General features: G+C 43.3%; 1 protein-coding gene across 3 annotated transcripts in view; it reads left to right on the top strand.

The window, feature by feature from the left end:
• Nucleotides 1-27,521, top strand: part of prkcq (protein kinase C, theta) — a 158,603-nt gene that overhangs the window by 117,061 nt on the left and 14,021 nt on the right. For all 3 annotated transcript variants that reach the window (XM_048554528.2, XM_048554527.2, XM_059654463.1), the window contains 4 exons: nt 6,637-6,728; nt 10,218-10,280; nt 16,599-16,737; nt 24,082-24,270. In XM_048554528.2, the coding sequence (XP_048410485.2) occupies nt 6,637-6,728; nt 10,218-10,280; nt 16,599-16,737; nt 24,082-24,270 (483 nt within the window). The remainder of the gene's footprint in view (nt 1-6,636; nt 6,729-10,217; nt 10,281-16,598; nt 16,738-24,081; nt 24,271-27,521) is intronic.

The raw sequence follows: 27,521 nt of genomic DNA, 5'->3' as shown, positions 1-27,521 counted from the left end.
ACCCCTGTACATCCCAGATGTCCACATTTTTCAAGGACTGCAACGTCCCCCCCGCCTCAGTGGTCAAGAACGCCCTCAACCGTATCTCCCGCATTTTCTGCAACTCATCTCTCACAGCCACTCTCCGCAATATCAACCAAAACAGAATCCCCTCGTCCTCATGTACCACCCCACCAACCTCCAGATCCAACGCATCATCGTTCGACACTTCGGCCATCTGCAATCCGACACCACCACCAAAAACATATTTCCCTCCCCACCCTTATCTGCTTTCCGGACGGACCACTCTCTCTGTGACTCCCTTGTCTGCTCTACACTCCTCTCTAGCCTCACCACGCCCAGTACTTTTCCCTGCAACCGCAGGAAGTGCTACACCTGTCCCCACACCTCCTCCCTCACCCACATCCCAGGCCCCAAGAAGACATTCCACATCAAGCAAATATTCACCTGCACATATGCTAATGTAGTATACTGCATCCACTGTTCCTGTTGTGGCCTCCTCTACATTGGGGAAACCAAGCGGAGGCTTGGGGACTGCTTTGCAGAATACCTACACTCGGTTTGCACTAAACACCTGCACCTCCCAGGTGCGAACCATTTCAACTCCCACTCCCATTCCTCAGACAACACGTCCATCCTGGGCCTCCTGCAGTGCCATAATGATGCCACCCGAAGGTTGCAGGAACAGCAACTCATATTCCGCTTGGGAACCCTGCAGCCCAATGGGATCAATGTGGACTTCACCAGCTTCAAAATCTCCCCTTCCCCCACCGCATCCCAAAACCAGCCCAGCTCGTCCCCGCCTCCCTAACCTTTCCTTCCTCCCACCTATCCCCTCATTCCACCCCAAGATCCACCCCATCTCCTACCTACTAACCTCATCCCGCCCCCTTGACCTGTCCGTCCTCCCTGGACTGACCTATCCCCTCCTTATCTCCTCACCTGCACTCACCTTTACTGGCTCCATACCCGCCTCTTTGACCTGTCTGTTTCCTTTCCACCTATCTTCTCCTCTATCCATCTTCTATCCGCCTCCCCCTCTCCCTATTTATTTCAGAGCCCCTTTCCCTTCCCCCATTTCTGAAGAAGGGTCTAGGCCCAAAACGTCAGCCTTCCTGCTCCTCTGATGCTGCTTGGCCTGCTGTGTTCATCCCACTCTACACTTGTTTTCGAAGATGAGGAGGATTTCTCTTTCTCAAATGGTGGTCAGGCTTAAGAATGATATTCCACTGAGACTACTGGAGTAAAACAACCCCACAGAGGCCCGTATCCTGTCACTAAATCACCCTTTATTTACAAGTACGTTGTACAGAACACTAACCCAGCTAGCACAGAGTGAGCAGAAACTCTGACACTAAGATAACAAAGTGTGGGGCTGGATCAACACAGCAGGCCAAGCAGCATCTCAGGAGCAGATGCTGCTTGGCCTGCTGTGTTCATCCAGCCCCACACTTTGTTATCTTGGATTCTCCAGCATCTGCGGTTCCCATTATCACAGAAACTCTGACACTCCTCCTTTTATGTGTCAGCCAGAGCTCCCTGATTTGGAACAAAATAAAAGTTGCTGGTAATGCTCAGCAGGTCTGGCAGCATCTGTGAAATTAAAAAACAGAGTTAACGTTTCGGGTCCAGTGACCATTCCTCGGAACCAGGTTTACAGCCCCAATCAGGGAATTCATATTGTATTACTGGATGACTTTGTTACAATCAGTACCTGGAGGCTGGGTTTTTTTATAATTCATCCATTCGCAGGGTATGGTGTCATTGGCTGGGCCAGCATTTATTACCCATCCCTAGTTGCCCCTTGAGAAGGTCACGGTGAGCTGCTTCTTGAACTGCTGCAGCCCCATGTGCCGTGGGCAGATCTGCGCGGAAATTCTAGGTTTATTAATAATTTAAATTGCATGGACTGACATGGGGGGATTTGCACCCAGGTCCTCAGAATATAGATTAATAGCCTATCAATAACGCCTCCTAATTATTTGCTGTCGGCTGTGTCACCTGGCATTCCCAAACACTTCACCGTGTGTACCGCAAAAATTCTGCACATGCTCATTCTGTGATCTGCTCTGTAGTAAGAAGCATGACGACACCCAAATAATCACAATGTATAGGAGTGAACAGGATGGAATGACGTCACTGGCAGTATTGGCAGAGGCACCGTGCATGTGAGGTTTGTCCCGAGTACTGAGAGTGCTCTGTGGGTACCAGCAGAAATTCTCTTCAAGATTTGAGCTTGTTTTTTGATTAACAGATGAGCTGAGGGTGATGGGGCGGGGGGGCGCTGGGTGATGGGGCTCGTGTGTTACTCAGGCAAGAAAATAGAGTTGAGGCGAAAGTCAGATCGGCCATGATTTTATTGAACGGCACTGATTAAGGGACTGAATGGCCTACTCCTGCACCGGTGATGAACTTACGAACGGGTTTTGCTGGCATTTTATGTCCAGACTCTAACTATCTTCCAGAATGTATGGCAAGCTGTCTTCCTGATAGTGGGGTAGCTAGCCAGGCCATTTCTGAGAGAAATAACATTGCTATGACCTAGGTGCAGACAGTCTAAGGATGGCAATCTTCTTTCTATAAATGGTGGCAGTGAATGGGGATTTTAAGCCCAACTGGTAGTGTCATAGTCACTGATGCTAGCATTTTATTTCAGAGTTTTAACCTGTCACTTTATATTTAAATGCCAGTAGTCCAGCCCTGTGCGTTACCAGTCTACTAATATAACCACGATGCTACCATAGTCAATAACTCAGTGACATGGGATGGTGCATGATTTGGAGGTTCATAATAGAGTCATAGAGTGTTTATAACATGGAAGGAGGCCATTCTGCCCATTGTGTCTGCTCTGGTCATCAAACATCCATCTATTCTAAACTTTGCCCATAGCTTTGTATGTCGTGGAGTCTCAAGTTTTCATCTAAGTGTTTCTTAAATGGGTTGAGGCTTCCTCCCTCTACGATTCTTTCACAAAGTGAATTCCAGACATCCATCAGAGATAATGGGAACTGCAGATGCTGGAGAATCTGAGATAACAATGTGTGGGGCTGGATGAACACAGCAGGCCAAGCAGCACCTTAGGAGCACAAAAACTGATGTTGCAGACCCAGACCCTTCATCAGAAAAGGGGGATGGGGAGAGGATTCTGAAATAAATAGGGAGAGAGAGGGAGGTCCAACCCCACCACACCCGGCACCTTCCCCTGCAACCACAGGAAGTGCTGCGCTTGCTCCCACACCTCTTCCCTCACCCCCATCCCAGGCCCCAAGGTGACTTTCCATATCAAACAGATGTTCACCTGCACATCTGCCAATGTAGTATACTGTATCCATTGTACCCGGTGTGGCTACCTCTACATTGGGGAAACCAAGCGGAGGCTTGGGGACCGCTTTGCAGAACACCTACACTCGGTTCACAATAAACAAATGCACCACCATTTTAACTCCCCCTCCCATTCCTTCGACGACATGTCCATCCTGGGCCACCTGCAGTGCCATAATGATGCCAACCATAGGTTGCAGGAACAGCAACTTATATTCCGCTTGGGAACACTGCAGCCCAATGGTATCAATGTAGATTTCACCAGCTTCAAAATCTCCCCTCCCACCCACTGCATCCCAAAACCAGCCCAGCTCATCCCTGCCTGCCTAACCTATTCTTGCTCTCACCCATCCCCTCATCCCACCTCAAGCTGCACTTCCATTTCCTACCTACTAACCTCATCCTGCCCCCTTGACATGCCCATCCTCCCCGGACTGACCTATCCCCTCCCTACCTCCCCACCTCTCCTCTCCTTTCCACCTACCTTCTCCTTTATCCATCTTCGGTCCGCCTCCCCCTCTCACCCTATTTATTTCAGAATACTCTCCCCATCCCCCTTTTCTGATGAAGGGTCGAGGCTCGAAACGTCAGCTTCTGTGCTCCTGAGATGCTGCTTGGCCTGCTGTGTTCATCCAGCTTTACACTTTGTTATCCAGAAATCCATCATCCTCTGGATGGAAAAAATTATTTCCTCAAATTCTGTTTAAACCTCCTGCTTGTTACCATAAAACTGTGCCCCTTGGTTATTGATCCCTCTATTAAAGGAAAGAGGTTTTTCTTCATCTGGTCTGTCTATGTCCCTCATAACATTGTACATCTCAATCAGTCTCTTTCTGCTCTGTGGGTTACCCCAGCCTATTGAGTCTGTCTTCAGACCACTCCAGCCCATGCAATATCATTGATGAATCTCCACTGCACCCGCTCTAGCAAACACACATTCTTTGTTTGGTGTGGCAACCACAGTCCGCCAGGAGTGGCCTAACTAACCTACGGCTCCATCCTAATCTCAAGCAAACACAGAAATAACTGGAGAAACTCAACAAGTCTGGCAGCGTCTGAGGAGAGAGAACCAGAGTTCATGTTTTCAGTCTGATGTGACTCTTCTCCATCCAGAAGTTGCTTTTCTTCTAAGGGACAGAAATCCCCACTCCCTAAAGGTGATTAATGAACTGGAAAGGTTTTACATGCAACAATTTGCAATGGCTTTGTGTACATCACTAAATGCTTAATTCCAGATTTTTTATTGAATTCAAATTCCACCGTCTACCATGATAACAAAGTGTGAAGCTGGATGAACACAGCAGGCCAAGCAGCATCTCAGGAGCACAAAAGCTGACGTTTCAGGCCTAGACCCTTCATCAAAGAGGGGGATGGGGAGAGGGGGAGGCGGGCCAAAGATGAATAGAGGAGAAGATAGGTGGAGAGGAGCGTATAGGTGGGGAGGTGGGGAGGGGATAGGTCAGTCGGGGAGGACGGACAGATCAAGGAGGCGGGATGAGGTTAGTAGGTGGGAAATGGAGGTGCGTCTTGAGGTGGGAGGAGGGGATAGATGAGAGGACGAACAGGTTAGGCAGGCAGGGGTGAGCTGAGCTGGTTTTAAGAATCAGTGAGGGGAGGCGACGAGCTGGGCTGGTTTTGGGATGCAGTGGTGGAGGGGAGATTTTGAAGTTTGTGAAGTCCATGTTGATACCATTGGGCTGCAGGGTTCCCAAGTGGATTATGAGTTGCTGTTCCTGCAACCTTCGGGTGGCATCATTATGGCACTGCAGGAGGCCCATGATGGACATGTCGTCTAAGGAATGGGAGGGGGATTTAAAATGGTTCGTGACTGGGAGGTGCAGTTGTTTATTGCGAACCGAGCGGAGGTGTTCTGCAAAGCAGTCCCCAAGCCTCCGCTTGGTTTCCCCAACGTAGAGGGAGCCACACCGGTTATAGTGGATATGGTATACTATATTGGCAGATGTGCAGGTAAACATCTGCTTTTACTTTCCATATTAAGCAGATGTTCACCTGCACATCTGTCAATGTGGTAGATTGTATCCATTGCACCCGGTGTGGTTTCCTCGACTTTGAGGAAACCAAACAGAGGCTTGGGGACCGCTTTGCAGAACACCTCCGCTCAGTTCGCAATAAACAACTGCACCTCCCAGTCACGAACCATTTTAACACCCACTCCCATTCCTCAGACGACATGTCCATCCTGGGCCTCCTGCAGTGCCACAATGATGCCACCCGAAGGTTGCAGGAACAGCAACTCATATTCCGCTCGGGATCCCTGCAGCCCAATGGTATCAATGTGGATTTCACAAGCTTCAAAATCTCCCCCTCCTCCACGGCATCCCAAAACCAGCCCAGCTCGTCCCCTCCCCCCACTGCATCACAAAACCAGCCTAGCTCATCCCCGCCTCCCTAACCTGTTCTTCCTCTCACCTATCATCTCCTCCCACCTCAAGCTGCACCTCCATTTCCTACCTACTAACCTCATCCCGCCTCCTTGACCTGTCTGTCCTCCCCGGACTGACCTATCCCCTCTCCACCTCCCCACCTATACTCTCCACTCCACCTATCTTCTCCTCTGTTCATCTTCGGTCCGCCTCCCCCTCTCTCCCTATTTATTCCAGAACCCTCACCCCATCCCCCTCTCTGATGAAGGGTCTAGGCTCGAAACATCAGCTTTTGTGCTCCTAAGATGCTGCTTGGCCTGCTGTGTTCATCCAGCCCCACCCTTTGTTATCTTGGATTCTCCAGCATCTGCAGTTCCCATTATCTCTCTCTCCACCACCTACCATGATTGGATTTGAACTTCAGCCTCAGAATGTGACCTGAGCCGCTGGATTAACAAAAAAACTGAAAGAACTGCAGATGCTGTAAATCAGGAACAAAAACTGAAGTTGTTGGAAAAGCTCAGCCAGCCTGGCAGCGTCTGTGAAGAGAAATCAGAGTTAATATTTTGGGTCCGAGGAAGTGCCACCGGAACCAAAACGCTAACTCTGAAATTGTTTTCTTCACAGATGCTGCCAGAGCTGCTGAGCTTTTCCAGTGATTTCAGTTTTTGTGCCTCTGTATTAACAGTCCAGCAATAATTCCACAGGCCCTTATCACCTTTAGGTGAGGACTTATAATCACACCTGAACTGATTGTGGTTAATAAACAGTCAATTCAGCAAAGCAGATCTGACCAACTCTTATTGTTATAATAGAATTCAATATTAAGCTTGTTCTTCTGGTACAATTTGTGATAGCTTCATATATTGTCTCCTCTCTATGTTTGTCTGTAGAATTATATGCTGATCTTCCCTATTTCTGCTTGGTATAGGAGAATCTGTTTTTTGTAATGGAATACCTGAATGGCGGTGACCTAATGTTTCACATTCAGAATTGCCAAAAGTTTGATGCACCAAGGGCAACGTGAGTCAACTTTTGTCTTAATACTGAAGCTTTGTTTAATTGTCTCAGTAACAACTTGGCAGCATTTAGTGATCCTCGAATGTCCAACATAGCTGTAACATTACAATGGACAAGAAACAGCAAATAGGATCTGTACCTTAGCGTACATCTTCAAAACCTTCTAAAGGTGAAAGTGCTTCTGTCCTGTTTCCATCTGACAAAGACGTTTCTTATTTGATGCTCATAAATGAAGCGATAAGGACTGGGCAAAATTCTTTCAGTGAAAATTTCTTTGTGTTGCCGTGAATAGTTCAAAAAGAGTTGTAAATATGATTTAATGCTTTTTGGACCTTTTCAGCCTTTTGTAAGAAGCATCAAAGAGTTTTCTTCAGCTGCTGTTCATTTTGTGCTCCAAGCACTGGATTCGACCTGTTGAATTTCAATTTTTTTTTCTCCATCATGAATAATAAGAAAATCAACCCACCACTGCCTCTTGGAAACATGTAAAATATTTCTGTCTATAAATTGTCCTTAATCAAAAGTAGTCATTTGGAGCTGTGAGGATGTTTAGGGAGACTCGAGTTAGTTGGAGTAAACATCGCTTTCTCACCTCCATTGATTTGGATTCAAAAGTTCATTTAGTCCTATGTAGGAAAAAGTGTAGGAGCTCATTGCACAATGCTATTTGATCAAGACTGAAATATATGATGCATTTAGACAATTTCAATCTGTACAGAGTGATAATAATCTTGCTTTTAAAGGCAGTCTCAAATAGAAAGTGTGTAGGATGTCTGGAACAATGTTTTCCTGGTCCAGATAGAGATGCTGTCCTATCATTAATATTTGGGAGACTTTGCTGGGACAAAATATTCTGCAGGAGGATCATTGGACTTGAAATATTGACTGCTTTCTCTCCACAGACCAGCTGAATTTCCTCCAACAATTTCTGTTTTTGTCAGACAGAGCGATGTCAAATCTGATTACACCTAACCCGTACAGATTTGGGTCAGGTTTCAGAATTAGATATACTTTCTTTTAAAAAAAACTGTTTTCCTAATTAACCTGTTCAGCAACATTATGACATACCTTCTGAAGCAGCTGGGCCTTGAACCTGGCTTTCTCAGTCTAGCAGTAGGGTCACTGCCTCTGTGCAATGTATCCTCCTATTTCCTCCTAATGTTAAATATCTTCCACCTTAAATCTGCAATTGAATCAATAAATGATAAATGTCAACAAAAAACCGAGATCACAGGTCTGATTTCGATTGATCCTATTAATGCCACATTTTGTTATCAGATTGAGTAAAAGTGCTGACTGAATGGTTCAGTAAAGAGGGATGTCTAAACCATGGGAAAGGAACAGACAGATGGATAGTTCTGCAGAAGAGCCAACATGGGCATAGTTAACTGAATGCCATCCTGTGTCACCCGAATAGGGCATTGGATGATTATTTGGATAAAAATAGCATGCAAAGGTATGAGTGAGAAGCAGGAGATTGCTACCAGACTCACTTGAAAAGCCAGTACAGACCCAGTCGGCCGAATGGTCTCCTTCTGTGCCATGAAAATTCTGTAATGAAGGTACAGAGGAAGACAGTCTGCATTTGGATCATTTTCTGGCCCCATTTCAATCTGACTCCTTCTATCTCCAGCCTCTTGTCAATGTCTTAAGCCTGGTTTTGGGAATTCCTACAAAAACATGAATTTGCAGTGGAGAATCAGGAATTTCAGACCTCCAATTCTTCCATAATCATCGTTGATTCAATTTGCGTTGAAAGCACACTGAACAATATTCACCTGTTTAACATATTTCTGTGACATTCCTCTGGCAAGTATTATATAACGTGTCTTTCAAACTTATTTAGTAGATTCGCCAACTTTAGGTACATTTAAGTAGATTCGCCAACTTTAGGTACATTTAGGTCGTCATTGGATAAGCATATGGACATACATGGAATAGTGTAGGTTATATGGGCTTCAGATCAGTATGACAGGTCGGCACAACATCGAGGGCCGAAGGGCCTGTACTGTGCTGTAATGTTCTATGTTCTATGTTCTACATTATTAGCTTATTCTTGGTAATTATGAAAAAAGGTATTCCATTAACATCCTGCCACTTATGGGGCCAAAATTAGAACTTTTGTGAACTTTAAAAGTTCAGTAAATCAGTACTTGCTGTTTGGGCTTGACCATCTGGAAATGTATTCTGAAGCTGCAAGACACTGCAATATACATGTGCTTTTTACTTTATAGGTCCTCACTAGAGTAATGGGCTTCCCATATGACCCATCACTCAATCGCTTTAACAGTTGTTAAGCAAAAGCAAGCTGGTATTGTGTATAAAACGCTGTGTGATGTAGAAGAATGAAATGAACCATTGTTAACCACATTCACAAAGCTTTTTAATCAATAAAAAATCAGTACCTTATTTAGTTTCCTTTATGAAGCCCAACAACTTGCTGGCCCTGTCTGAATGTCACTGAACATCTCTGGTTCATTCTTCTGACCACGATTGTGGCCAACAATTCCAAGTTTGGTTTTGGTTCCTTGCTTTTCTAAGCATAACTTTGCATAATGGTCAATCTCTTGCTTTGGAACTGTCTTGCTTCTGGCTCCAATGGTTGAATCCCTCTCCAGCATTCTAGTGCAAAACTTGAGGCTGACACAGCAGGTCAAAACTCAGGCAGTGCTGGAATGTCAGAAGTGCTGTCTTTCAGATGAGACATTAAACTGAAGGCACTTTCTGTCCGGATGTGTTTTAGTAAAGTGCACTTCTTTAGCATCTTTCACAACTTTAGGAACCTTCCCAAAACCTTTTTACAACCCAGAGCGAACTTTTCAAGAATAGTCACTGGTTGTAATATAGCATTAATGCAGGAGCAGGATTGCACACAGAAAGTTCCAAAATAATATAACCCATGTTGGCCATTTAATCTGGTTTTAGGCATTGATTGAAGGACAGATATTGATCAGGATACCAAGTAGCGGATTCCTGTCCTTCTTTGAAATTGTACCAGGGATTTTCAGACTAATATTTCATACAAACGAACCACTTCCAAATGTGCAGCATTCCCCCTGAAAGTATGTAGGTTTTGCGCTTAGGACCCCACAGTAGGAACCCACAGGCTAGTGACTCAGAAACAAGAAACCAGAGTGAGATTGTGTCAGAGGTCTCCAGTGCTTACAGGAAGATGACGCATTGAGAACAAATCTTCAGATTTAGAAAACAGTCACACGGCAAACTAAGTCCCTTGAAAAAGCAGGGAGAGCAGCTGGATAATAGCAATTGAAAATAAGTTCAAGGCAAAGTGATAGCAGGGCAATATGCATTTATATGAAGAAGACTTGTACCAGATTCAACATATTAACTGTGTTTTCCTCACCACAGACTTGCTGAGTTTCTCCAGTCTTCATGTTTCTTTCAGATTTCCAACATCTGCAGTATTTTGCCTTTATTCATCATTTATTTTAGTATTTTGTTGCTTATAAACTTTCTCATGTTCCATTACAGGTTTTATGCTGCAGAAATTATTTCTGGTCTCCAGTTTCTTCACGCCAAGGGCATTATTTACAGGTATTGGAGGCGCAAAGATGCTGCTGTAGATTTTCTTGTTTTCATTTATAGATTAAATATTATGATCGAAAACACCTTCAATTGACCTAAATTGAGAAGCATGTTTGTGGGCAAACATCACTTCCTTTTGCCCATGTAGGTTTAACCACCTTTTAAAGAAACTGATTAACTTCTCTAAGCACACAAACAATAGAACAGACAAATTAGAAGTAGTGTCAGGCTGTTCGGCCCCTCAGGCCTGCTCTGACATGCAGTAAAATCATGGCTGACCTGATTTAAACCACATGCCCATCTGACTCCAATAACCTTTCACCCTCTGGTTTAACAAGAATCTGTCAGCTTCTTGCTTTAAAATACTCAAAGACTTTGCTTCCACCATCATTTGAGGAAGAGTTTGACCCTCTGTGAGAAAGATGCTCTTTCTTTCTGTCTTAAATCGACAAACCCTTATGTTTATAGCATGTTCAACTAGGACCTGTTGTAAAAGCATATGTACAGGAATTATGCTAATTTCACAAATTGTCTTTTCAGGGCTTTAGCAGTAGATACAGTAAATATGGGAAGAAATTGGTGTGGAGTGTTCCTACTACAGTGTCCCTTTACAATCCATTCAAGAAAACAATGGCAAAAAACATGTGACAGATTCACTGTCATTGAACAATGTACAGACTGGAGGAAACTATTTTCATCAACCTGTTCAGAGATGTTCTGACACACCTCTGGTGTTGGTGGGTCTTAAACACAAGCCTCCCGGCTCACTGCACCACTTAGAGCTTCAACACTTAATAAGGTCTTTAACCTTACTCCACCTTCCCTCACCATCTCTACAATTCCTAAACCGTATTCCTTTCTCACCTGAGACTCTATCGATTTGCTTTGAATTTAAATAAATTGTTGAGAATATGAATCTCACTACCGCACAAAGGAGGTTAACTTTGCTTAATTGCATCGAGATTTTCTGAGTAAGTCGTTATAACTTCCTTCGGGGTAGCACAGGAGTTGGGGCAGCATGATAGCTCAGTGGTTAGCACTGCAGCCTCACAGCACCAGACTAGGGTTCAATTCCAGCCTTGGGTAACTGTCTGTGTAGAGGATGCATATTCTCCCTGTATCAGCATGAGTTTCTCTGGGTGCTCTGGTTTCCTCCCACAGTGCAAAGATTTGCAGGTTAGGTGGATTGGACATGGGAAATACAGGGATGGAGTCATGGAGTGAATCAGGGTGTGATGCTCTTCAGAGAGCTAGTGTGGACTTGTTGAGCTGAGTGGCCTGTTTCCACAAAGCAAGAATTCTATGATAAAATAGATTTCTGTTCCTGTATTTTCATCTGATAGATTGCAAGCTAACTGACCCATAGGTTTCTTGTTTTCTGTCTCCCATCCTTATTGAATGGAGACGTTACAGTCGCTTTCTGTCAATCTGATAGGCCCATTCCAGAGTCTAGGAAGTTTTGGAAAATTAAAGCCAATGCATCTACTATTTTCTCAGCTCCACCTCTCGTGATCATTTAGATTAAGTCAGTTCTTAATTATTCGTCAGCTTTCACTGCCCTTTTGTTGATGATGGGATTATTTTAATTTCGTCCCTCCCTTTTATCATTTGTTTTACAAGTATTTCTGGATGTTAGCTATGTGTTCTATAGTAAACATAGACATGAAATGGCAATTCAATTCATCTGACATTTTCATATTATTAATTATTAATTCACCTGACTAACTTAGGAGCAGTGCTCACCTCAGTTACACTTTTTTTTCTAAATTGCTTTAGAAACTCTTATGCCTATTTTTATATTCCTAACTAGCTTTTTTTGGTGCCATAATTTCTTCTTCATTATTTTTCTATCATTTCTGGCTCGTTTTTAAATTCTTCCCAAAATTTTGACCCTGCATTAATATTCACAGAATTGTATGCTCTTTCTTTCAAGTTTGATTCTTTCTTTAACTTCTTAGATGATGTGACCATTTTCTTGCAGTCTTTCCTCATCACGGGACTGTGCCTTTGCTGTCAAAATAATTTCATAATGTTACTGCATTTCTACTAATTGACACCTTAAACTATTTACACAGTTTACTTTAATCAGCTCTGTTTTCATACCATTGTAATTACTGTTATTCAAGCTTAAACACTTGTCTAAGTCCCACTCTTGTCCTTCTCAAAAACAATGAAAAATTCATTCATATTATGATCACTAATACCTGGAGGTTCCTTTACTATCAGATCATTAGTTAATCCTTCTTCATTGCAAACTAATAGGTCTAGAATAATTTAATCTCTGATTGGTCCTAGAGTGTGCTGTTCTAAGAAATTGTAGAAAACGCACTTTATAAATACAGCTTCCTTTGCTGATCTGATTCATCCAGTTTGCATGTAAGTTAAAACCACCCACATTGTTTGTTTCATTTAGAAGCCCATGTTATTTCTTCATGTAGTCCCCATCACACAGTACCATTGCTTTCGGGAGAACTGTATACGACTCCCATAGTTGGCTTCTTCCTCTGTTGTTTCTTATTTTTGCTAAAACTAATTTTCCTTCTTGATTTTTAAAACTAAATCATCTCTCATTAACATAGTAATATCATCCTCAATTAATAGAGCAACCCCACTACCCTTTCCTAGATTCCTATCCAGGTCCCAGCATTAGTCAAATTGTAGTCACATTTCTGCAGTAGCTGTCATGTCATATATATTTATTCCTATTTAAGCCAACATTAGTCTATTTTGTTGTTTGTGCCAAGAGCATTCAGAGATAGAGACCTTACCTTCGTCATCTTAGTTTTTTTGTTTGCCAACCCTGGCCTCACCCGCTCTTCTACTCTTAATCATCTCTGTTCCCCCTTCCTGCCATTCTCAGATTGTCTTTCGCTTTATTGTAATGTCATTCTCTTGCATTGCCCTGTTCCTTTCATTTACCACATCTTCCCTCACATTATGCCTCTTCTCCACTATTCCCTTTAAACCCTCCTCACTGCCTTAGTTATACAAATAACCATAACACCGGTGCCAACACAATTCAAGCAAAAACCATCTGAATGACACAGCTCCCACATTCCCCAGTACTGGTGCTCACACCCCTAAGTGAAACCCATTGTTCCCACAACAGTCAACGAGTCACACATTCAACTCCGTAATCTTATTTACCCTATACCCATTTGTTCATCCTAATTTAGACCTCAAGGCCACCTACCTGCCTGCGCCCTTTAACCTCTCCCTTTCACAGCTTCATTTATACTCTTTCTCCATCTCTTTTTATTATTTCTCTTCTATTAACAACCCCTTTGTATTTTGCACTGGGCCACCATACCTTCGACCCTCTTGCTCCTCCTTTTCCGATAGCATAAAGAGGAACCTATTTTGTATCACCTTTCAATTGTGAAGGAGGGTCATATTAGACTTTCCAAAGATGCTTCCAGGCCTGCTGAGTTTCTCCGGCATTCCCCGTGCTTGACCCTCAAACCTTGGCCTCTTCATAGATAGAAGATCTGCCTAACTCAAATTAACCCAGAAATATAAAGATTGGGCAAGTGTTTCAGAAAGCTGATATGAAACTTGTCCCTCACTCACCCAGTGTCCCTGTTTGAAAACTCCTGTGTTACCCAGCACTTAACTGTTTTGAGCTCAGATGCTTAGGTTTTTTTTAAATTCAAGAGAATCACAGGCTGCCCATTGACAATTCTGATGTGAACCTGAGTCAGTGTGTCCCGATGCAAAGTTTCACAGATCACTTTCTATTACAATCCTCCTTTGTAATGTGACCCGCACATCTGTATGTTATTTACATTCTGCTACATACAATAATCACGATCTTATTGCCAAGACAGTTTCTCTCCTGTCCAATTTTGTAGAACAATTCTTGTTGAGCAAGCTGAAAAGCAAAAGTAAAATATGTAATTTTATTTTCGGTGGTGGTGTGTCATGGAGGATTTGGCATTTTCATGTTGAGAGCATTGCCTCTTCACCATTACCACATCATGGCATAGTTCATGATGCCTTGTGAGCATTAAATTAAGACTTGGATAAACATTTAATTGCCAATGTAATTGGTGATTGTAGGGATAAATACACAAGATGGAGTAATGCTCGATGGCACACAGTTATTCCTAAAAGGAGGCATTAGGACAGCTGGTAGAATTTCAATTCGATTTGTAAGTATGGAACTTGAGGCTATCTAATGGTGACTGTGAAACCATTGGATGGTTTATTAATCTCCTGCAGGGAGAATTCTGTCATCCTTACCATGTCTGGCCTACATGTGACTCCAGACCCACAGTAATGTGGTTGACACTTGACTGCCCTCTGAGATGGCCTATTTGAGATGGACGATAGCAGCAGCGGCCACACATCATTGAAGAGTTAAGGAGGATAATAAAGAGCATAAGTGGAGGGTGGAATGGATAACAGAAGAAACAGTTCATAACCTTGAAGATGAATGTTTTATTGACTTACCAGTCAGTTATCTCTCGGGAAATATAATAACATCATCTAAAAGGCACCTGGATGGGTACATGAATAGGAAACGTTTAGAGGGATATGGATCAAATGCTGGCAAATGGGATCAGTTTAGGATATCTGGTCAGCATGGACGGGTCGGACCAAGAGGTCTGTTTCTCTGCTGTACAACTGAATGACTTTATGACTGTATGGGATTAAGGGGATGGTCAATGACAGTTTGTACCGCTACTGATGTAGGAACCTGTTTGATGGGCAGAGCGGTTTGTACAGGGTAAATCTACTGCTTGCCAGTCTGACTCTGATCCTGATGTATCAGAAACACAAATCCGGAAATCGCATATGGGAGCTTTGCTAATTTGCAATTCTAATAGGCAAGAGAATTCTGAACTCTGTCAAGTTTTTATAAGTCAATAATAAAGTTTCAACTGAACAAGGATTCACCCATTATGCATGATATGGGTTACAAGTTCGGATTTAAAAAAGGAAGGATTTCACATTGTTAGAAAGGAAGAGAAGTTAAAATCAAAATCTATTTTTGCATTTCTATTGTCTTAGTTCCTATTTTAGTGTCTTCCACTGCACTCTATAAAGGTATATTTACCAAAGATCTCAACAGTTTGCGCAACATTACATTTCTCTACCTATTATTACAGTCTCAGTTGTTGCATCAACTTCTTTTAGTAAACCAGAATTCCAAAAGTACATTTAGTTACTGAAAGAATGAAGCCCCAACATTCCACGGTTTGATTTAAAGAATTATTTTCTGTATAACAGTCAAAAAAGCAAACACTAAAAACTATCATGAGGATCCACCTACTCTAAGACCCAGAACCAATATGTGTTAAATATGGATTAACAGGCAAAATATGCTTGACTATAAACTGTAAATTACACTTTAAATGGTGAATTAAATGCAAGGTGCATCTCATAAATTGGCTGAGCCAATTGCCATCTGTCTAAGTCACAAAGTCCTTCAAAACTTTCTCTTTATCATCGAGAATTTCAGCTCCCCTCCTACGGGAAATTGGTCTGATCCCAAATGGGAACTGGACTCAACCAAACAAAATTCCACAGGTAACAAGGTGTAGAGCTGGATGAACACAGCAGATGAAGCAGCATCAGAGGAGCAGGAAGGCTGACATTTTGGGCCTAGACCCTTCTTCAGAAAGCCTTCCTGCTTCTCTGATACTGCTTCGCCTGCTGTGGTCATCCAGCTCTACACCTTGTCATCTCAGATTCTCCAGCATCTGCAGTTCCTACTATCTCTGAAACAAAATTCCACAGGTGCTGTCTTCATCAAAGATATCTACACAATTTCCTTAGTCTATACAGCATAGCCCCACCTTTCAGTAACAGAAGCAGCTGCAGCAACTGTATATTTGCTTATTCACAGCTTACAGATCTAGCCTGTGCGTGCTTCGGCCTGTCAGTGCTGCACTACTGGATTCTTCATATGTAATTTCAACTAGTTTCAGTCTCACCAGAGGGTTTAGTTTCCAGTCTAAATTTCAGGCACAGTTTCCTTAGAAACTGGGAGAGCCAGTTTCCTTTTCCAATGTTCACATTCAGTTTTTTCTTTTCAATTAGACTGCCACAAAACTATATACTTTGAAATGATAGTTTCCACTGCAGTGTGTGTCAATGTGTTTGTCTCCATTTAAGCGAGAAAGCAAATGTAACTTTGTGTGTGTGTGAGTCTACATAGCTGAATGCATGTGAGAGAGTCTATGTTTAATCAATATAAGTACTTCTTTATGTAAACATAGACACAGGGCCATTCCATGTGTTTGGATCTATATGTATTTATGTATGCTGATGCTATTTTATTGTTCAAGCATTGAATAATTATGTTCCTAATGCATTCTTTAGAGATCTGAAGTTGGACAATGTGCTGCTTGATCGAGATGGCCACATCAAAATTGCAGACTTTGGAATGTGTAAAGAAAACATTTACAATGATGCAAGGACCAGCACATTCTGTGGAACACCTGATTATATCGCCCCAGAGGTTTGTATATCTGTTAGCATTTTACTGACTGTGATTACAGTGAGTGGTAAATAATAGGTTATTTATACAGTCCTTTTGTAGCTTTAACTTAAATTGTTTTATAACTACACATGATAAAAGCAAATTGTAAATGGAATATGTTTTTTATGATGCCTAGTTCTTCTCTATTCTTCTCCCCAGCAACAGATTAAAAGTGAACCACCTATTCACAACCATAAGAACTGAAATAACTGCAGATGCTGTAAATCAGGCACAAAAACAAGTTGCAAGAAAAGCTCAACAGGTCTGGCAGAGTCCATGAAGAGAAATCAGAGTTGACGTTTCAGGTCCAGTGACCCTGACCCTTACTCAGGACTAAGGAAGGGTGACTGGACCTGAAATGTTAACTGATTTCTCTCCACAGATGCTGCCAGACCTGTTGAGCTTTTCCAGCAACCATTCTAGGTAACATCATCAGTGAGCCTCCGACAAAGCGCTGGTGTTATGTCCCGCTTTCTATTTATCTGTTTAGGTTTCCTTCCAACCCTAACCCTAACCCTATCGCACGACAATTCCTAGAAGCATGGCATTCCAACCGGAACTCCATCAACAAACACATTGATTTGGAGCCAATCTACCATCCTCTGAGAAAAAGAACAGGAAATGACATCACCAACGCAGGAAATGACATCACCAACCCAAGGAACCCTAAACAGATAAATAGAAAGTGGGACGTAACACCAGCGCTTCGTCGGAGGCTCACTGATGATGTTACCTAGAATGGTAACGAAACATCTGAAAACTAACCTTCCAGCTCAGCAAGCAAACTCACATCCAGGAAGAATGTTCCCAATGAGTGGGCAGCCCAGAACCAGGGTCACATTCTAACAAAATGGGGAAGGTAATTTAGGACTGAGATGAGGTGAAATTTCTTCACCCAGCGAGTGGTGGGCCTGTGAAATTCTCTGTCACAGAGAGTGATTGAGGACAAAATATTGAATATTTTTCAACAGGAAAATAGATATATTTCTTTGGGCTAAAGGGCTCAAAGGTTAAAGGGTGAATACAGGAACAGGGGGACTGAGATGGATGATCGACTATGATCATATTGAATGGTTGAAGAGGCTCGAAGAGCTGAATGGCCTCCCCCTGCTTTCTTTGTCTGGGGCCTGTTGGTTTACTGCTCAGACATTGCCTCTCCCAGATGTTTGATCTTTGGTTGGGTGAATGTACCGTACACAGGTCCGTAATGTGCACTGTTCTTGATGGCCCACACCCACAGGCACACTCCACCCCCAACCCCACCCCCACCCCCACAACACACCATCCACCCCCACAGGCACACACCACCCACAACCCCCACACCCACAACACACCATCTACCCCCACAGGCACACATCACTGCCAACCCCTACCCCCACCCCCACGACACACCATCCACCCCCACAGGCACACACCACCCCAAACCCCCACCCACACGACACACCATCCACCCCCACAGGCACACACCACTCCCATCCCCCACCCGCACAGCACACTATCCACCCCCACAGGCACACTCCATCCCCAACCCCACCCGCACAACACACCATCCACCCCCACCGGCACATACCACCCCCACCCCCAACTGCAGAACACACCACCCCCCAGAGGCACACTCCACCCTCAAGCCCCACTCCCAACCCCACAACACACCATCCACCCCCACAGGCACACTCCACCCCTAATCCCCACCCCCACAACATACCACCCACCCCCACAGGCACACTCCACCCCCAACCCGCACAACACACTGTCCACACCCCCAGGCACACTCCACCCCCACCCCCACGACACACTATCCACCCCCACAGACACACTGCTTCCCCACTCCCTTACCCACACAACACACCATCCATCCCCACAGGCACTTTCCATCCCCACCTCCACAACACACCATTCACCTCCTGAACACACCATTCACCCCCACAGGCTCTCTCCACCCCCATCCCTCACCCCCTAAAACACACCATCCACCCCCACAGACACAGCCTACCTTCACGCTCACAGGCACACCATCAACCCCCGCAGACATACCCCACCCTCACCCCCATAGGCACTCCCCACCCATAAACATGCATCCTCACCTCCACAGGCACACTCCACCCCTAGCCCCACCCTCACAGGCACACCATCCACCCTCTCAGGCATGTCTCACCCCCACAGACATACTCCATCACACACCCCCATAAGCATGGCAACCCAACCCCCTCCACCACTCCTACAGACTCACTAGTAACTCTCCCGAATACAGATTCAGCCACACAGTGTACCCAACCCTACCCCTGCTCCCAACGATACACATCCCTTCCCCATCATCGCCCCCAGCATATTCCCCTGCCCCATAGGCACAGCACGTCTATACCCACTCCACAGTCACATTGCACCCTCACCCCACCCCCACAGGCACTGCCCACCCCACTATTCCCATTCCCATCATCTCCATTCTCATAGACACAGCCCACCCCCACCATCCCCATTCCCACAGGCACAGCCCACCCCCACCATCCCAATTCCCACAGGCACTGCCCACTCCCCACCATCCCCATTCCCACAGGCACTGCCCAACCCCCACCATCCCCATTCCCACAGGCACTGCCACCCCCAACACCATCCCCATTCCCACAGGCACTACCCAACCCCCACCATCCTCATTCCCACAGGCACTGCCCATCCCCACCATCCCCATTCCCACAGGCACTGCCCATCCCCACCATCCCCATTCCTACAGGCACTGCCCACCCCCCACCATTCCCATTCTCACATGCTCACAGGAACCACGTGTGAAACTGTCCATTAATTTATTTACTGTGTTTTCTTTCCCTCTCACTCTCCTACTTGGCTCCAAATAAAAAAGTTCACACGATTTTAAAATTCTCATTCTTGTTTTCAAATCCCAACCTGGCCTCATCGTCCTTCACCTCAGTTTTCTAACCCTCTTCCATTACCCTCCGATATATCTGTCCCAGCATTTCCTGGTTTCAATATCTACATCCTAACCTCTTCCTCCCTACATTTCTCCATCTCTTATCTCTGTCTCCTTCTTAAAGATACACATGAAACCTCTCTCTGACTACGCTGCTGTTATGAAAGCATAATGCTAAAGTGTGAACACAATACAGTTAAAACATCTAGGCTTTGATTTAACCGTCAGCTTCTGTAAAATATTTTGTAATATACCATTCTATTCAATTTTCCAATTCATTTAAAAACATTACCCAGTTACTCCTGAGTAATTTGAAAACATAAACAAAATAAATTATGTTTTCATGTTCTATTATCTGTCTGCTCTAACCAAAGCTGCACATAGATTTCAAGAATACTTTGTACTTTTGCAAAGCTTGTTATAGTTTAATCAAGCAAATTAACAGATCAATTAGTGCAATAGATTACCAGCTATTAAGTGCTGAAAAGCTGACAGACAGTCATTTGATGCTACAGGCATTAAATATTGCTGAAAAAGGACACATTTTGTTGAAGCGTTTTGGCTTGCACTCATTGGGACAATTCACAAAAATACCAATTTCAGGGCAAAGTCAACATGTACATTGTAAGATGCCAATTTGTTGGCAAAGTTGAATTTAATGAGGCGCAATATGTGTATGAGCTGAAATAACTCCACAGAGGTCGGTATCCCATCACCAAGTCACCCTTTATTTATGCATGCACAGTGCTTGACACTGATCCTGCTTCCTCAGAACCAGCTCTCAGAGTGAGCAGAACCTTTGACACTCCTCATTCAATCTGTCAGCCAGGCCTCCCTGATTGGACCAGGCTAACAGTAACAATCAAGGAACTCATACTCTATGAGGTCCACCTGGCTGACCTCCATGCAATCACCACATGAGCAAAGTAGAACACAACCATCAAAGCAAAACAAAGATGTTGGTGATCTGAAATAAACAAAACCAAGAGCTGCTGATAAAACTTGGTAGATCTGGCAGCATATTTTAAAATTTAAACAAAGCCTAACAGTTAACTGTCAATTATCATTGATTTGTGAATTGGCCATGACAATGCCTCAACCAATCTAATTCCACTTTTAAAATCAATCAACTTCATGTATTAATTCAAAGAAAAATACTGGAGAAACTGAGCATCTGTGGACAGAGAAAAACAGAGTTAACATCTGAGTCTAAGATGAACTTTGGGTTTATATTGGATCTGAAATGTTAACTGTTTCTCTTTCCACAGATGCGGCTGAAGTTGCTGAGCTTCTCCACCACTCTGTTTTTATTCCAAACCTTCAGCATCTTAGATATAAGAAGGAAATAACTAATTCTTGAATCAATGATAAAATGTCATCACACAATGGATCAGGCAGCACTCATGGAGGGAAACAGAATCACAGGCCTTAGCCAAAATCCTTCAACAGTTTGCCCTGTTCAAGAAACATGTTCTTAAGTAATTAGGAAATAAATTGTCAGCATGTGAAGACTACAAATTAATTAAAGACAAAAGTTAAATGTTGGCTTTGACGTTATATTTTGTGTTACAAGGTATTGGCTTATAATGTAGCTATTAATGCTTGAAGGTTGATATTGAATTCAGCATGCTACATTGACAAATTGACTGAATAAAGGAAATCTTTCCAATGCCTTCTGCCCAAAGGGCAAAGTAATTAGCAAAAAATAACAGTAGAGTGATATCGGCAAAAACCTTTTCTGTGAACAAGTGGAATTCAGTGCCTAATAACATGAATTTAATTTAATTCACCCTCACATGCAATATAAATGCTGATTTTCCCCTGAAATTGATATTCTTGTGAAGTGTCCTGATGAATGCAAGTCAAATAACACCCACAAAATGTGCCTTTTTCTCAGCATTGTTCAATTGCTGTACCATGAACCAATGTATTCCACTTGCCTGATGGGATGCTAGAAATTGATTTACTAATAGCATTCAAATGTGAACTGGATAAACATTCAAAGGAGAAAAAATTTTGGGGAAATGGGGATTGAGCCAGAAACTAGGACTAAATGGCTTGCTTATTGAAAGAGCCATCAGAAATTTGATGGGTCAAATGGACATCATCTGTGTTTTACTGTTCTATTACCCTTTCATCAAACTAGCCGATGTTGCCCTAGGAAAAAGTATTTAAAATTATAAATGAGCTTGTCAGGAAAGGCATAGCTAAGTTATTTCCACTTATGGGGAGTCCAAAAACAAAGGTTACAAATGGAAATTAGTTATTAAAAATTCCAAATTGGAATTTAGGAAAGATTTCTTCCTGAGCGTGACTAGAAACATTGAAAATAGGAGCAGGAGTAGGCCATTCGGCCCTTCAAGCCTGCTCTGCAATTCAATATGACCCTGATTGATCATGACACACAGTCCCCTGTTCCCACTTTGCTCCCATAACTTTTATAACTTTAACCTTCAAAACCATAATTAAATCCTTTTTGAAAACATTCAATGTTTTGGCCTCAACTACTTTCTGTGGCAGAAAATTCCACAGGCTCACCACTCTCTGGGTGAAGATATTTCTCCTCATCTCAATCCCAAATGGTTCACCACATTTCCTTGGACTGTGACCTCTGGTTCTGAACTTGCTGCATTTGCCCTGTCCAGTTCTATTCTTCTAAACCCCAGTGAATATAGTCCAAACCAATTCAACTTGTCTTCATATATCAGCCCTGCCATCCCAGGAATCAGTGAATGAGAATGTGGAGATAACAAAGTGTGGAGCTGGATGAACACATTGGGCCAAGCAGCATCTTAGGAGCACAAAAGCTGACGTTTCAGGCCTAGGCCCTTCATCAGAAAAACCTTCAGCTTTTGTACTCCTAAGATGCTGCTTGGCCTGCTGTGTTCATCCAGTCCACACTTTGTTATCTTGGATTCTCCAGCATCTGCAGTTCCTATTATCTCAGTTAGAATGTGGTTCTTGGTATCACAGTGAACGAGGAGAATATGATAGCTGGACATGTAGATAAATAAGAGACGACAAGAAAAAGATGTAATTGGCAATCAATGAGACAGGACGGAAGGAGGAACGTAAACAGTGACAGAGATCATTTGGTTAGAACAAACTATTTCTATGTTGCAACTTTAAATGCTAGGCAGGCAAATTCAAACACCCCAGAATAAAAACAGAGAATGCCAGAGAAACTCAACAGGTCTGGCAACATCAGTGGAGAGAGAAACTGAGTTAGAATGTTTCAAGTCCCACATGAACCCAAAGTTCTGAAGAAGCATGTAATCAGACTCCAATTGTTAACTCTGTTCCTCTCTCCACTGATGCTGCCAGATTCACTGAGTTTCTCCAGCACTTCCGGATTTATTTCAGAAATTCCAGCATCTGCAGTATTTCGCTTTAATCTGAATGGTTGATACCCTGATGGTTTTACCATTTGTAACAGAGTTTCAAGTCTTCTAAAGGTTAATGACAGCTGTGTGTAGAGCTTACTAATGTATGTTCATGTACAGTATCCACTGATGAGAGCAGACAGTGCAAAATGTTAGACGTTAATACCTCGATACTTTTAAAGTAATATTTGTGCCAAAGACATGGCAGGTAATGACCATCTCCAAAAAAAGAGAATTTAACCATTTCTCCTTGGCATTTGATGGCATTACTATCACTACAGTTTCCCCATTACCAACTTCCTGTCCAAGAATTGAAGCTGAACCGGACTAACTAAAACATATACTGTGGATACAAACACAGATTTGAGGCTTCAAACTCTGTGGCAAGTAATTCATCTAAATCATCAAATTCTGTCCACCTTCTACAAGGCACAAGTCAGAAGGGTGTTGGGGTGCTCTCCATTTGCCTGAATTAGTGCAGCTTCAAACAACACTCGAGAAATTCAACAATACCTGAGGCAAAACAACCCATTTGATTGGCATAACGTCTAACATCTTCAATATTCACTCCCCTCACCACCAATAATCGGTAGGAGTCATGTGTACCATCTACAAGATACTCTGTACCAACTCACCAAGACTCCTTCATCCTTGACCTCTACCATCTAGAAACAAAAGGAGATGAAATGAAGCATCATCATTCACAAATTTCCCTCCAAGACACACACCATCTTGATTTGCAACTATACCACTTTTCCTTCAAAGTCAATGGATCAAAAGCCACTCACGCCCTCCCTCCACTCAAACTTCACTCCCTAACAGCACTGTGGGTATACCTGGAGCTGAGGGACTGCAGCAGTTCAAAGAGACATTCGCTGAAATTGATGCGTCGTATTCATTCCTTACAGATTTGGCTTTGTGATGGTAAAGATCTTCACCCACGATGTTGCTAAGAAACATGGGTGTAAGGTGCTGTAAGTTCTGACTGTCCCGTTATAAACCTCTTTCACCGAGCAGATCCTGCTGGGACAGAGGTACAGCACGTCAGTGGATTGGTGGTCCTTCGGAGTTCTCCTCTACGAGATGTTGATTGGCCAGTCTCCTTTCCATGGCAACGATGAGGATGAGCTGTTCCAATCCATCCGCACGGATGACCCTATCTACCCTCGCTGGCTAGGCAAAGAGGCGAAAGACATCCTCATCAAAGTAAGAGTTTGTGTCTTTTTTTAACTCAGCCTCCCTTCAGTGCCAAATTAATCCAGATGTCAAGACAATGTCAATTCCCCTTCATTGCAGAAGAATGCATTTATTTTTGGGGTGGCACGGTGGCTCAGTGGTTAGCACTGCGGCCTCACAGTACCAGGGAGTTAGCTGGGTTCGATTCCAGCCTCAGGTGACTGTCTGTGTGGAGTTTGCACATTCTTCCTGTGTCTGTGTGGGTTTCTTCCCACAGTCCAAAGATGTGCAGGTTCGGTGGATTGGTCATGCCAAATTGCCGACAGTGTCCAGGGATGTGTTAGCCAGATGGCAAAGTGTGGAGCTGAACGAACACAGGAGGCCAAGCAGCATCTTAGGAGCACAAAAGCTGACGTTTTGGGCCTAGACCCTTCATCAGAAAAGCTAGGCCCGAAACGTCAGCTTTTGTGCTCCTAAGATGCTGCTTGGCCTGCTGTGTTCATTCAGCCCCACATTTTGTTATCTCGGATTCTCCAGCATCTGCAGTTCCCATCATAATAGTCATGGGAAGTGCAGGGCTGCAGGGAAAGGATGGGTCTGGGTGGGATGCATCCAGAGGGGCAGTGTAGACTTCATGGGCCAAACGGCCTGCTTCCACACTGCAGGGATCGTACAATTTTCATTTACTATTCACTCTGCTAGGCCCTGTATCTCTAGGCTAAAAATTTCTAAACAATTTTTTAAAGTCTGCTCAAAAGGAAGACAAGAAGACATGTGTGTTTGATATAAAACAAATTTATTAGTTTATTGTAATTTGAATAAATGCAAACTGATGAGTGAATCTTAAATTAGCTTAAACCACTTTTGACATATTCAACAAATGAGTCTCACTGTCTTCTGTCCTTCAGAGATTCCTGGGGGACTGCTGTCATGTGGACCTCAATCACAGCTCTAGTGCATCGGCCTTTAAACCCCACGCCAGTAGGAAAAAGTCCATGATCCCAGTCCAGTGGGGAAAGTCCACCGAGTGGGACAGAGTCCCTGATACTAATACTACTCCATTATGTGGCAGTACCTTCAATACTTTTCCAGCTCTCAAAAATAGGTGGGATACAAGTCCAGGTGGACACACATGCACCCATGCTTTTGCATTCGGCCTGTTTCTCACGCACTTTTCCACTTTACTTCAATTGCTCATTTTCATATCCAATTAACCTTAAACCATTAACTCTTAATGGTCTGGTTTGAAGATACTATTTTTGACCCAAACCCTATACACCCAAGCACATTGTTCAAGATGGGTGCATCTGCATTGTGCAGGTTGCAGTGTTCCGTAATTAAAATTTTCTTCTAGCTATTTTGAACTAACCTGTTTGGAGACGCTATTACACACTCCTGAAGCAGGTGGGTTTGAACTCCGGCCTCTTGACTCAGAGTACCACATTACAACCTCTATCTTCTTTTTTCTTCATTCATTCACGGGGTGAGGGTGTTGCTGACCAGGCAGCATTTATTGCCCATCCCTAATTGCCCAGAGGGCAGTTAAGAGTCAAACACATTGCTATGGGTCTGGAGTCACATGTAGGCCAGACCAGGTCAGGATGGCAGCTTCCTTCCCTAAAGGGCATTGGTGATCCAGATGGGTTTTCCTGACAATCAACGATGGATTCATGGCCATCATTAGATTCTTAATTCCAGATATTTTATTGAATTTAAATTCCTACAGCTGCCATGGTGGGATTCAAACCAGTGACCCCAGAATGCTATCTGGGTCTCTGGATTCACAGTCCAGTGATAATACCACTAGACCACTGTCTCCCCTATATGAAATTCAGACTAACTTTGCATACATGCTAAAAAATTGCACTCCAGTATTTAATGGAATAGATAGCAGTTGTCATACAATGCTGTGGTTAATTGCCTTTAATTTGCTGGTGGAGGTAGTGCGCATAGGAACAGACTAAAACTGTTTTTGTTGGGTGAGAAGTTGTACACTTGTAACATTTCACTGTCAAAAAGAGGGCTTATCAAAATGTGGAAAGATTGGCTCCATTTCTACTCCACCACCTGCTCTTCTGAACTAAACACTAAGCTAACCTCAAAGAAGAAAAAACAAAGACCAACACTTGTATCGCACATTTCACAGCCACTGCGTGATGCTAAGTGTTTTACAGCCCATTAAGTGCTTCTAATACTTAGCAATGTAATCACTGTTAAAATGTACCAAACACAACAAACATTTGAGCTTCGCACATTCTCATGATCAGCAATGTGCTAATAACCAAATAATCTGTTTCGTTTTCTGTTGAGGTTTCAAAAGGGAGCTGGGTACATATTTGAAAGTGATGAATTTAGAGGGCTACCGCGCTAGGGCTGGAGAATGGTACCAGCTGGGTAGCTCTTTCTGGAGCTGGTACAGAGTCAATGGATCAAATGGCCTCCTTCTGTACTGCTAAAATTTTATAATTCTACTAATTGAGGCCTAACTATTGGTTACGATACCAGGAACAATCCTCTCTAGTTGTCTTTGTCATGGTATCTTTTATATCTACTCAAAAGGGTCGATGGGCTTTGGTTTAACTTTTTATCTGAAACATGGTCCCTCCAGCAGTGCAGTGCTCACTCAGTGCTGCTGGGAAGTGAATTATTTTGTCGATGGGAACTTGAATCCATAAGTTTGCAATTTGGAGTTGGGTGTGATACTGATGAAACATTGTTCTTTAAACCTGGTCTGTGCCTGTTACATGGCCAGCAACACCAGATCAAGTGCTCCAAGATCTCTGGCCCATGAGGATTGCTTTATAAATGCGTCAAATCTGGATCTACACCGACCTCAGTGGGCTTTCATAGATCTGGATGTGCTAATGAAAAGAGAATGTGCAACAGAGCTCTGTCCTGCTCCATTTCATTGATACATGCCTGCTGATATTTTAGCTTCAGCCCAGTCTCCAATTTGCAACTAGTTCTCTGATTTTTAAAGTTTGCTCGTTAGAAGTTGACATCAAGCTCATAATTACCCAGTGGGCAGTTAAGAGCCAACCACATTGCTGTAAGTTTGCAGCCACACATCGACCAGTTCAGGTAAGGAGGGCAGATGAGAATTTACAATAATTGACAGTGGTTACATGGTCAGCAGTAGCTTTTAATTCCAGATTTTTAAAAAAACTATAGAATTCAAATTTCAGTCATCTGCCACAATGAGATTTGGACCCTCATTCCCATACTAGGGGTCTGGGGTTCAGAATTACCAGTGCAGTGACCATAAGACCATAAGACATAGG

This window comes from Stegostoma tigrinum, chromosome 25, assembly GCF_030684315.1.
Source record: "Stegostoma tigrinum isolate sSteTig4 chromosome 25, sSteTig4.hap1, whole genome shotgun sequence".
Taxonomy (NCBI): domain Eukaryota; kingdom Metazoa; phylum Chordata; class Chondrichthyes; order Orectolobiformes; family Stegostomatidae; genus Stegostoma; species Stegostoma tigrinum.
This window is presented reverse-complemented; position numbering and strand designations above follow the sequence as displayed.